Source organism: Podarcis bocagei (assembly GCF_964188305.1).
Source record: "Podarcis bocagei genome assembly, chromosome: 2".
Classification (NCBI taxonomy): Eukaryota; Metazoa; Chordata; class Lepidosauria; order Squamata; family Lacertidae; genus Podarcis; species Podarcis bocagei.
The window spans coordinates 47871880-47885067 of record NC_138126.1 but is presented as its reverse complement, the minus strand read 5'-3'; the positions used below and the strand labels follow the sequence as shown (position 1 = coordinate 47885067).

The 13188-nt window shown below is 45.1% G+C and overlaps 1 protein-coding gene across 1 annotated transcript in view; it reads left to right on the top strand.

Moving 5' to 3' along the window:
• The window catches only part of CELSR3 (cadherin EGF LAG seven-pass G-type receptor 3), an 87844-nt gene that overhangs the window by 29402 nt on the left and 45254 nt on the right, over positions 1 to 13188 (top strand). Inside the window, exon 2 of the mRNA XM_081183906.1 lies at positions 2345 to 2977. Within this exon, the coding sequence (XP_081040032.1) occupies positions 2345 to 2977 (633 nt within the window). The remainder of the gene's footprint in view (positions 1 to 2344; positions 2978 to 13188) is intronic.

Below are 13188 nucleotides of genomic sequence, written 5' to 3'. Positions count from 1 at the left end.
GCGTCTGTGAGATGCATCGGATGAAGTGGGCTCTATTCAACGAAAGCTTAGACTAAAACAGTTGCTGTAGTATTCTTTTTTAAAAAAAGATATTTATTGAAAGTTTTTAAGATATAACAAACAAATAAAAATAAACATACAAAATAAAAAACAGTTAAAAACACACATTAATTTTCAATAACATAACTTCCATACACTTATTTCCCCAGACCTCCTCATACCTCCCTTCTTTGTATTCCAGTTTGATTTGTTAGTTCAGCAAATCCTTACCATTAAACTTTTACCCATTTGTAAAACCTCTTTTTTTCATATCTCTTAAAGCATTACAGCTGGAAACCGCTTAGTTTCTATCCAACATCCTTCTAACATTCATTAATTTTACAATGTTTCTATAAGTAGTCTTTGAATTTCTTCCAGTCTTCTTTCACCGACTCTTCTCCCTGGTCTCGGATTCTGCCAGTCATTTCTGCCAATTCCATGTAGTCAATCACCTTCATCTGCCATTCTTCCAGGGTGGGTAGATCTTGTGTCTTCCAATACTTTGCAATAAGTATTCTTGCTGCTGTTGTTGCATACATAAAAAAAGTTCTGTCCTTCTTTGGCACCAATTGGCCGACAATGCCCAGGAGAAAGGCCCCTGGTTTCTTCAGGAAGGTATACTTAAATACCTTTTTCAATTCATTATATATCATTTCCCAGAAGGCCTTAATCTTTGGGCACGTCCACCAAAAGTGAAAAAATGTACCTTCAGTTTCTTTACATTTCCAGCATTTATTATCGGGCAAATGATAGATTTTTGCAAGCTTGACTGGGGTCATGTAGCACCTGTATATCATTTTCATAATATTCTCTCTTAAGGCATTACATGCCATAAACTTCATACCTGTGGTCCATAACTGTTCCCAGTCAGCAAACATAATATTATGTCCAACATCCTGTGCCCATTTAATCATAACAGATTTCACCGTTTCATCCTGAGTATTCCATTTCAACAGCAAATTATACATTCTTGACAAATTCTTAGTTTTGGGTTCTAACAGTTCTGTTTCTAATTTTGACTTTTCCACCTGGAAGCCAATTTTCTTATCCAAATTATATGTCTCCATTATCTGATAATAATGAAGCCAATCTCTCACTTTGTTTTTTAATTTCTCAAAACTCTGCAATTTCAATCTATCTCCATTTTGTTCCAAAATTTCCCAGTATGTCGGCCATTTGGCCTCCATATTGAGCCTTTTCAAAGCTTTTGCTTCCATTGGTGACAGCCACCTTGGGGTTTTATTTTCCAACAAGTCCTTATATCTTATCCAAACATTAAACAAAGCTTTCCTGACAATATGATTTTTAAATGCTTTATGAGCTTTGACCTTATCATACCATAAATATGCATGCCAACCAAATACATTGTTAAAACCTTCTAAATCCAAAATGTCTGTGTTTTCAAAAAGTAGCCATTCTTTCAACCAGCAAAATGCTGCTGATTCATAGTAAAGTTTAAGTTGCTGTAGTATTCTTGGTTGGTTTCATCAGGTGATTGGTTCACCATATCAGAAGTGACCCTCCACATGTGCATTGTTCCCCTTAGCTGCCTTTATGGGGGACAGAGTGTTCTATGCTCTTGATTTGTGGGCGCTTGCGATAATCCACTTCCAGAACCCCTGCTCCTCCCTCCCCATTCAGAGACTCCCTCCCAAAGAAATAAAGTATGCAAAACTCATATTCCCATACATAACACCACAACTTTTAGCAGTGTACTTCTGAAAAACACATTCCTGTTAAGTGACCCACAAGCTTTGGAACTGGTCTGTGGTTTCCTGGAGGATTGGTAAAAGGAAGAAAGCTCTGCCATTCTCCCGCAAAGATATGCACCCGCATTGTTCAGCCTGGACACTGAGGTCCAACTCAGAGGGCCTTCTGGTAGTTCCCTCACTGTGAGAAGTGAGGTTACAGGGAACCAGGCAGAGGGACTTCTCGGTAGTGGCACCCACCCTGTGGAATGCCCTCCCATCAGATGTCAAGGAAATAAACAACTATCTGACTTTTAGAAGACATCTGAAGGGCAGCAGCCCTGTTCTGGGAAGTTTTTAATGTTTGATGTTTTATCGTGTTTTTAATATTCTGTTGGGAGCCACCCAGAGTGGCTGGGGAAACCCAGCCAGATGGACAGGGTATAAATAATAATGAAATAAATTGTTGTTGCTTCTGTTGCTGTTGCTGTTGTTGTTGTGCTTTGCTCCTCTTGCCAGTCTCAATTTGTGAGCTGATTTCTCTTGTATCAGGTGTTTGTGTTTGAAGCCCTTCACTCTGAACCCCTGTCCTAACCTCTCCCTTCTCTGCCCTGCAGACGGGATCCACAGTGTGACAGCCCAGTGCGTCCTGCGCGTCATTGTCATCACCGAGGACATGCTGGCCAACAGCATCACGGTGCGCCTGGAGAACATGTGGCAGGAGCGCTTCCTCTCTCCCCTCCTGGCCAACTTCCTGGAGGGCGTGGCCACTGTCTTGGCCACCCCAAAGGAGGACGTCTTCATCTTCAACATCCAGAACGACACAGACGTCGGCGGGCAGGTGCTGAATGTTAGCTTCTCCGCCATGGCGCCCCGCAGCGGCCATTTCTTCAGCTCGGAGGAGCTCCAGGAACAGCTGTACATGAAGCGCATGACTCTGACCGCGGTCTCCATGCTGGAGGTGCTCCCCTTCGACGACAACGTCTGCCTCCGCGAGCCCTGCCAGAACTACATGAAGTGCATCTCGGTGCTCAAGTTTGACAGCTCGGCTCCCTTCATCGCCTCCGTCTCCACCCTCTTCCGGCCCATCCACCCCATCACGGGCCTGCGCTGCCGCTGCCCCCAGGGCTTCACCGGAGACTACTGCGAGATGGAGATCAACCTCTGCTACTCCAACCCCTGCCGCAACGGAGGGGTCTGCACCCGCAAGGAGGGCGGCTATACCTGCATCTGCCACCAGCACTTCACAGGTAAGGCCGTGGTCGAAGCTCAGCGAAAGAGGAGGCTTGCAGTGGGATGGGGGTGGGCAGCGTTCTCCCAAATGAAATTCTGCTCTGAGGGGCTTCCATATGCCTACTTAGAACCAGGCGGAGTCCGTGTGCCAAAGGGATCCACATTCTGCACTGAGGATACTAGACGTGTTTTACTTGTGTGGGTTCATGTTTCTCGTCACACTGATTTTAAAAATAATAATAATTAAGGCTCAATATAGGCACTACCCGTAAACATGTATGCTGGAAGGAGATTGGACTCTGATCTGCCTCCTGGAATATTCTTACAATAGAACATGCTTGTGGCCGCTGAGACCATATATCACGGGTCCTGAAAGACCTACATTGGCTCCCAGTATATTTCCGAGCACAATTCAAAGTTCTAAATGGCCTCAGCCCAGTATACCTGAAGGAGCGTCTCCATCCCCATCATTCTGCCTGGACACTGAGGTCCAGTGACAAGGGCCTTCTGATCGTTCCCTCACTGTAAGGTTAGAGGGAACCAGGCAGAGGGCCTTCTCAGTAGTGGCGCCCACCCTGTGGAACACCCTCCCATCAGATGTCAAGGAAACAAACAACTATGTGACTTTTAGAAGACATCTGAAGGGCAGTAGCCCTGTTTTGGGAAGTTTTTAATGTTTGATGTTTTATCATGTTTTTAATATTCTGTTGGGAGCTGCCCAGAGTGGCTGGGGAAATCCAGCCAGATGGCAGGGTATAGATAAATTATCATCATCATCATCACCTTGCCTATTACTGTTGCAGATAGGTAGCCGTGTTGGTCTGCCATAGTCAAAATAAAAAAAATTCCTTCCAGTTGCACCTTACAGACCAACTAAGTTAGTTCTTGGTATGAGCTTTCGTGTGCGTGCACACTTCTTCAGATACACTGAAACAGAAGTTGCCAGATCCTTCTATATAGTGAGAAGGTGGGGGTGGGTATTACTCAGAAGGGTGGTGGGAATGGGAGATTGGCAGATAGCTGAGATGAGCCTGTTGACGACTCTTAACGACTGTAATAGGTCTTACAGGAAAAGGCAAGGGGTGAGAAGGTGAGAAATGGCTTAGTCATGTATAATGGATTCATTATACAGCTTCTCACTATATAGAAGGATCTGGCAACTTCTGTTTCAGTGTATCTGAAGAAGTGTGCATGCACACGAAAACTCATACCAAGAACTAACTTAGTTGGTCTTTAAGGTGCTACTGGAAGGAATTTTTTTATTTTGCCTATTACTGTATTGTTTGCTCTATGACGCACCAGACCACAAGATGCACCTAGTTTTTGGAGGAGGAAAACAAGAAAAAATATATTCTGAATCTCAGAAGCCAGAACAGCAAGAGGTGAAAGCAGCAATCCCTCTAGCTGTTCTGGCTTCTGGGAAAGCTGTGCAGCCTGCATTCACTCCATAAGATGCGCACACATTTCCCCTTACTTTTTAGGAGGGAAAAACTGAGCCTTATAGAGCAAAAAATATGGTACTTTTTTAAATAGCCATTTTAAAAAATGCACATTTAAAACACACCGCTTGCTCTCAAGAATCTTGGGAACTGTAGTTTACCCCTCAAAGAGCTACCATTCCCAGCACCTTTAACTACCAACACCAAGGATTCTTGGTGCTTTAAGTGCATGGTTTGTGCACAACCTCTGTTACGGGGGCTTTAAGTTACAACAACTGTGACTAGAAGAAAAACTTTCCCTCAATCACCTTCTCGCAAGATATTGGATTATTGGTCTGCAAGCCTGACTAACCAACCAAAGCTTATACCAAAGCTGCTTCCAAACGGGAGGCTCTGAGCGCTCATAAATCACTGCTTTTCCACTGTAAGCTATAAGTGGAATTGCAATTGACTTTCTACACTACTGGGGATATTGTACTTTTTCTGCCTGTTCATGGGCACGACAGAGCGGCTGTGGGTGGGGGAGGGAAGATCCAGCCCACCTGAGCAGCCATTTGGAAGTGGGCAAGGCAGAATCCAAGGAATCCTTTTTTTAAAAGGGGGGGGTGCGTGCATGCCTAGCACTTATTAATTTAAGCATGATTCCCCATTGCTACCCATGAAATGCCCATAAACAAAAGTAGTTAATGTTGGTTTGTGACTGGAAGCATTTAATTGGTGAGGGTGGAATAATGTTGCTAAAATGGCAGTGACTGAAAAGTGTCCCCCCCTTTATTAGCATTATTTTGCTATAAATCTCTAACGTTATTTTACGTAAGTGTTATTTAACTAACATTTCATTTTTAAAATCAGAATTGTTGATTGGAAGAGTTTAATCAGGAGGAAGAACCCATGATGAACAGGTCCTCCCCTTTTATTCTTTTAGAAAGTTAGCATTGTAAACCTTTCCTTTAAGCAATATTGTGCTAATGTTTTATTTATCTTTTTTTTTAAAAAAAATGCTGTTCACTCAAGAGTTTTAAGGCTAACTGGAAGACTGATGGTCCTCAGGGCCACAGGCCCCACATCCCTATTGTAAGGGCTGGAGTTGTGGGATCCAGTTCCCTGCCCGCCTGTCAAAACTGGCACTGCTGGGGTGGGGAGATAAATATCTGGTCTGCAGGCTAGAAATGATTCCCCATTCTTGCTTTAGAGCTTTGGGTTTACTATAATGTAAGCACTCGTCTGCCAGCAGGTGGAGAGTAGCAGGGAGCCAGCTGGGAGGAGAGGAAAATGTGATGGTGATCGGCAGGTACTTTCCATGTTCCATAGTCAGACTACATGGCCAGCAGCAATGGAGAAGATTTTCAAGCAGACCTAGTTACTTACTAGCAGGGTTCCAGCTTAAGGCTCAACAGGCAGGCTATCTTGCAAAAGAAGGTAGTGAGAGAATTGCAGAGATGGACAGGCTGTGAGTTATAAATCTTTGCAACCGCACTTTACTCCAGGGGAATCGTTCATGCCAGTCTGCTCAAGACTGAAAAGTGCAGGCTCTAGGATGGCAGCAGAAGGGGCGGAGACTGTTGTGTGTTACAAAAAGAGCTTAGTTCACCAAATTAGAAATACAGGCATTAGGGTTGTGTTCCCAGAGTCTGCTTGTCATCAGAGATGAGAATAATATAACTGTAAAGTCAGAAGGGACTACAAGGTTCATCTAGTCCAACCTCCTGCAATGCAGGCATCTTTTGCCCAACGTGAGGCTAGTATTATGACCCTGGGATTATGTGTTTCATGCCCTACCAACCTTGCTATCCCATGGATGAGAGGTTGTTCTCAGGGCTGCAGGAATAACTGAGGTTGAAGTGTTGATTTCTCCAGCAGATGCCTAGAGTTTGGACGTAAAATATACTTGAAGAAATGTCATCAAATATCTGTGTACTTGTTCCTGGGAAACCTGCTTAGTATTCCAATGTGTTACTTAATGCTGTCCTAAGAAAAAGGTTGCTTTAGGCATAGACACAGAGCTGTAATATTTATTTATTTATTTATTTATTTATTTATACCCTGCCCAAATGGCTGGGTTTCTCCAGCCACTCTGGGCGGCTTCCAACAAAATATTAAAAACACAATAAAACATAAAACATTTAAAACTTCCCAAAACAGGGCTGCCTTCAGATGTCTTCTAAAAGTCAGGTAGTTGTTTATTTCCTTGACATCTGATGGGAGGGCATTCCACAGGGTGGGCGCCACTACCAAGAAGACCCTCTGCCTTGTTCCCTGTAACCTCACTTCTCACAATGAAGGAACCACCAGAAGACCCTCGGAGCTGGACCTCAGTGTCCGGGCTGAACAATGGTGGTGGAGATGCTCCTTCAGGTATACTGGGCTGAGGCTGTTTAGGACTTTAAAGGTCAGCACCAACACTTTGAATTGTGCTCAGAAATGTACTGGGAGCCAATGTAGGTCTTTCAGAACCAGTGTTATGTGGTCTTGGCTGTTGTGTTCCAAAGGTTGCAGAGTTGTGACAGCAGTTTTTCTGTTGCATTAATCAAGCTTCTTAGATGTTCCACTGGTAGTCAGACTGGGACTCCAGGCAGCTTACACAAATTAAAACACAGAAGGTTTAAAACATATAAAAGAGTAATTAAACTATAACAGCATTACAACAATATAAAGAAACCTAAGTTTTAGCCAGAGTAGACCTTTTGAAGTTAACGGACCTAACACAGTCATATTTATTCTTTTTAGCAGATCCATGCTGAGTAAAACTTAGCTGAATGGACTTTAACAGGATTTAAGCAGCCTAATGGTTTACAGAAATGCAAGCCTGATCCTGAGCCTTTTATACACGGAAGGAAGACCTACTGAGCTTAATGAGGCTTCGTTCATGTAATTGTGACATGGTCTTTTCATGAGCAGGATGGATGTGAAGATAGGCATTGCAGTTATTTTGCTTAGATACTCACACATGGATGGTTTCTTGCAGCTGAGACAGCTATTAACATATCATCCCTAGCAAGCCTCCTGTTCCCTTGATCTACAGGGTAGATCACATATTCACCGGACAGACAATCAGGAACAGAGGAGCCAGGGGCTGGCGGTTGATAAAAGGATGAGGCAATGGGTAAACTGGCTTTGCACACCTCGGCCTGCCAGGAGGGAGAGACGCGCCTCCAAGCCTGGCTGGGGAAGAGATAAGCAAAGTCAATGGTAATTAACCCTGAGCGTCTGAAGTGCAAGCCCACATTAGGAGGAGGGTTAATGTGCACTTGCTTCCCTGTCACTTCCTGGCATCTCCCCCATTTCCTTAGGAGAGTGGACAGGACCAAAAGAACAGAGCAAAGAACCAGTGGAGGAATTAGAAGAGGGAGGGGATGGTTTCATTCTGCCCCTCCCCTTACAGGCTGTTGCTAAGTAGCTCTGTGCTGAGCTGAGCCTACCCAACAGACGGACTGGTGGATGAAGAAGTACCTCCCCATCAGATTCTCTGTGTTTATCACTCTCGCTATTTATGTTATTATTATGAATACTTACATTCATTATTTAATTTGTAAGCCACTCAATAGGCTTGTGACCAGTTATACAAGCGTAAAAATCAATTGCACTGAAATACAAAGCAACCCCATTCAAACATCTATCATTAGAATCGGCAATAAAGCAACCCCATTAAAACAACACAGCAATGAAAACAGGAGACATATGGTGAGCAGATGCAGAGGAAGGCAGGGCCTTTGGTATTTCTGAATAGGTTTCAGGTTTTCTCGCCCATGCGTGGCAAGCTTTGCTTGCCAAAATCCCCCTCCTCTATACAGCTGTGAAATATCTTCCTTTGTAGTCAGTCAGCCTGGTGCGCAATCTTGCCGCGCATGAGGGGTCTTCCTTTGGGGCCACTGCTTCTGCTCTTCTAATTTTTAGCATTACTGTGGGTAAGCTCCTGGGTCACCAGGCCATAACGCAGAGATGCTGCTTTCACCTGTGCAGTGGGAGACAAGAGTTGCCCAGTCCCGCTGCTTCCCCTGATCATTGCCTGCTGCAATAGGTGAGAGAGAACAGGGTAGGAGAAGTCACACTTACCCTTTCTCCCATGCTACTTCGCAACTGGCAAAGGTATGAGCAGCATCTGTGGGGTGTGAATTGGTGACCCTATAAACTCCCATGTGGTGATGCTCAGTATCTGGAACTGGCAGGCCAACCGGAAGTGACCATTAGGGGGCAAGGAGAGCCCAGCTGGGTCAGATCAAAGGTCCATCAGGTCTACTCTCCTGCTGCCCACATTGCCAACTAGATTGTGCTTCCAGGACGGCCACAAACAAGACACAGAGGCACACCCTCAGCATTGCACCATTGCTATCCCCAGAAAGGCATCACTATCGTAAGAGAGAAAAGTCAGAAATAGATTTACATAAAATGTGCACATTCAAAAGTATAGCCAAAGAGATGTTCTGTGTTTATTTGCATTTATGAATTGTTTCCTATAAAATGTTTCCAACAGAAACGTCAACCATTAAAACAATTTCATAGATAAAAACAACTTCAGTGCAGATACAAACTGGGATAGAAAGAAATCTCCTCTTGAAAGGCTGCTTGAAGTAGGAAGGTGCTAAAGTACAAGAGTGGAGGTGCCAGTTGAATCTGTAGCAGGAAGGTCGTTCCAGAGGGCAAATGCTGCCATACTAAAGGGCCAATTCCTACATCACACAGAATGGGCCTCCTGAAATGATATCTGGAATTTGGGAGTCATTGGAGCATCCCGCAATTGCCTAACCTTGGCTCCCATAGGTTCAGGTTGGGGCTCACAAGCGAGAGACTTCAGATAGAAGCAAAACAGCGGCTATAATTAAAATGCAATCCATCTCACCACAGTGAGGAAGATTGCGACCGGGTGACCTGCGTGTTTGCTTGTTCTTCTATGCAGGAGTTTCTAACTGCTAATGAGCATCCACAAGGCCCCTGCTGCTCTTCCTTCTTGTGGGTCTTTCTCTCTGAACTGAAGACCAGATAGCCCTTCAGATAGAGGACTGTAAAGCAGGACATGCGCCCGCCCTGCTGGAGCTAGCATACCTGGTGAATGTCTTTGATTCAAGACCCAAGAAAGGGTCATTAGTGTGGTACAGCCAAAAAGAACCAGAGGTGTAGGAACAGCAGCAGCAGCTGGTGCTATGGAAGTTTGAAGCCCATGAATATTTTGCAAAGCAGGTAGCTTCTGTCTTTCCAGTTGTAACAGATTAAATGTGGCTCCCGCTCCCGTCTTCACTCCCCCTGGTATCAGACTGGAGGGAATCATTACAGATCTCATCAAAGAGAGGGCGCTTTCATTTCAGAGACAATGGGAAATGCCTCAGGTTCCCCTGGGGACGGACTACACGGAGCCCCACCATTCCCTCTTCCTCGATTTAAAGAGGTGGCAGCTCTCTCTTCAATAGCTGCATAGATCATCCTTGATATTTAGCAGAAAGGGGATGAAATGAAGGAGCAGACTGATGAAGGAAGGCGTCTTGCAAACAGCACTTTTCTCAGCCCTGAATCAGGATGCCCTCTGAGCCCAAATAGGCATTGCTTGCTTGTGTCAGGGGACGTGGGTGGGGGTGGGGGTTAAACCACAGAGCCTAGGACTTGCCGATCAGAAGGTCGGCGGTTCGAATCCCTGTGACAGGGTGAGCTCCAGTTCCTCGGTCCCTGCTCCTGCCAATCTAGTTTTGTAAAGCACGTCAAAGTGCAAGTAGATAAATAGGTACCGCTCCGGCGGGAAGGTAAATGGCGTTTCCGTGCGCTGCTCTGGTTCGCCAGAAGCGGCTTAGTCATGCCGGCCACATGACCCGGAAGCTGTACGCCGGCTCCCTCGGCCAATAAAGCGAGATGAGTGCCGCAACCCCAGAGTCGGTCATGACTGGACCTAATGGTCAGGGGTCCCTTTACCTTTACTTTAGCTTGTGTTGGGTTGTGTGTACAGGTAATTTGGTCTGTCCTCTATAGACGTTATCTCCTTCTGGATGAATCATAGTACTTTTAAGGACTATGACTCTAGCACTCATTACTCAGCTTCCTCCAAATCATCACAATTATTACCTATGATGGGTAGGACCATCTCTGAGTGTTGTGGTGCAGAGACAAATAACAAATCTCCTGGATATTAAAAAGAAAGCTGTCCTAGGGCCACTTGGGAAAGCATTTTTTTCTCTCATTTAATCTGTTCCAGCCCTGCTGAGTTTTCCAGATTACCTTCCTTATTGCATTGTTGTTTACTGGCATTAGGGCATATTCCAGTGTCAGCCAGACAGATTTGTACTGTGCGATGACTGTAAATTTGGATTGTGAAAACAACAGAAGTTTGATCTGTCAACCAGGGATGACTATTATCTGTGATTACAAGCCTTATTACAAGCCTTGTCTTTTGAATAAGTGTTTTGGAACTGCCTCCTGGTGAATATCAGATGGACTCCAACCCTTTTCGGAATTCGGCACCCATTGAGGACCTTTTTATTCCACCAGGCCTTCCTAGAATGATGATCCTGGCCTGGTCACTATTAATTTTGGAACAGTATAATGTTATTTTAATGGGTTTTTATCTGGTATTCATCAAATTGTATCCATTTCTGTTTGGTACATTGCTTTGAGATTCTTTTGGACATAAAGCAATTAAGAAATTTTATAAATAAGTGCCGTATTTTTCACTCTATAAGACGTACCAGGCCACAAGACGCAGCTAGTTTTTGGAGGAAGAAAACAAGAAAAAAAATATTCTGAATCTCAGAAGCCAGAACAGCAAGAGGGATCACTGCGCAGTGAAAGCAGCAATCCCTCTTGCTGTTCTGGCTGCTGGGATAGCTGCGCAGCCTGCATTCACTCCATAAGACGCACACACATTTCCCCTTACTTTTTAGGAGGGAAAAGGTGAGTCTTATAGAGCAAAAAATACAGTACATAACTAACTGCTCCATCTCCCCCCACAAGACCCTTAGCCTTCCAGATCTCTTACTGGCTTCAGAGACAGTCTTTTACAAAACCATCTGCTTAAATAGTGCTGCTGGAGATGCATAGCACATGTCCTCCAATGCTGCTTGAGACCAGTTTGTTAGTAACAAAACCAATGGACTGGGTGAGCTGTATGTTGGCCTGGTAGCTATGGCAACTGTCCAGTAGTGTAGCAGGAGGTGTTCATCTTTCCATGCTCCTTGTGGTTAGTTTTCCATCCACAGCTCTAGATCTGCCTAGATTTGTAATACTGCCATTCCAGAGAGCCTATTTCAGCAAACTAGAGGCATGATGGGCTCCTTAGATCCTAGCCAGCCCTCTCTTTGCCTCTGTCTCTTAAACTCCTCTCTTGTTTCAGCTTCAGAGAAGTGGAGGTGGGAGGATATTGACATTTGCAAACTAATTGTCTTTTCCTGCCACAATCTGGCAAGAAGCAATTGGATTCAAGGCTGTTGGATTCAAGGCTGTGTGGCCCTCATCATAACTGAATATTGGTGGAAGAGAAGGGACCCCCCCCCCGTACTGAGCCCATACCATCTTCTGTAATCAGCATTAGTCCTACGAACATGCAAAGGGACTTGCTGGATCAGATTAAAAGAAGAAGAAGAAGAGTTTGGATTTGATATCCCGCCTTTCACTCCCCTTCAGGAGTCTCAAAGCGGCTAACATTCTCCTTTCCCTTCCTCCCCCACAACAAACACTCTGTGAGGTGAGTGGGGCTGAGAGACTTCACAGAAGTGTGACTGGCCCAAGGTCACCCAGCAGCTGCATGTGGAGGAGCGGAGACACGAACCCGGTTTCCCAGATTACGTGACTACCGCTCTTAACCACTACACCACACTGGCCACAAAGGCCCATTTAGTCCAGCAGTCTGCTCTCAAATGACCTATGAAAAGTCCACAAGGAAAACATGAGCCCAGTAGCATACTTCTGTCAGACTTGGAAGGTGCGAGTGAGTTTAATGCCCATGCGAGGGCTAGACTCTGTGCTCTAGTGAACCAGAGAAGTATTTGAACTCATGTGTGCTGCGATGCATAGGATATGAGCCTTGCCGACAAACGGTTCGAAGGAATTAGCTCTCAGCTGGGCCCGAGAGTTGTTGTCTCCTCACCTGTGTACGCACTGACAAACCGCTGGCAAAGAGAACTCCCCTTTCCCTGCTTTCTTGCTCAGCCAAGGGAAAACTATAGCAGCAAACCTGACATGCCTGGTATTGGTGGCGACAGGGAAGAGTTCAGCTTGTCAGTTCAGCTTGTCGGAAGGACGGTGTGTGGAATCTGATGGCTCTGCTTCAGGTTCCCCAAGGCACCAAATGGTAGATGGCGACACCAAGTGGCTCTTTGGGGACACAACAAAGAAACAGGAGAGATCTTCCAGAAGCCACATTTAGGGACACAGATTCCAGTTGTGTTGAAAACTGCCTCAACTTGGCAGCTGTAATGAGCAGAGACATTTGCTGTTGCTAACCACTGCCAGGAGCACCTGATGGTGCCCATCCAGCAACTGTGGTTCTTCTTTTGAAAGAGATAGATGATGTCCATTTCCCCTAGGGTGGCTGCCTGGCCTGCTTTAAACTAGAGCAATAGGCCTCTTGCTGCCTCCTCGGTAGTCAACAAGCACGGTGATGATGGCAGCCCCATGTACCCTGCCTGCGAGTGGAAACTGCTCATATATGCACATTGTCATACTAGCTCTTACAAAATGCTCCCCGCTGAACATTTCTGTCTGGATGGATGACCTTGGTGTTTCATGCTCTTATCAGCTAATTATGAGTCCCCAGGTGATGGCTCTGGCGATACTCGTGTTAGAAAACAAATCTTTTTAATGCATGAAATGGT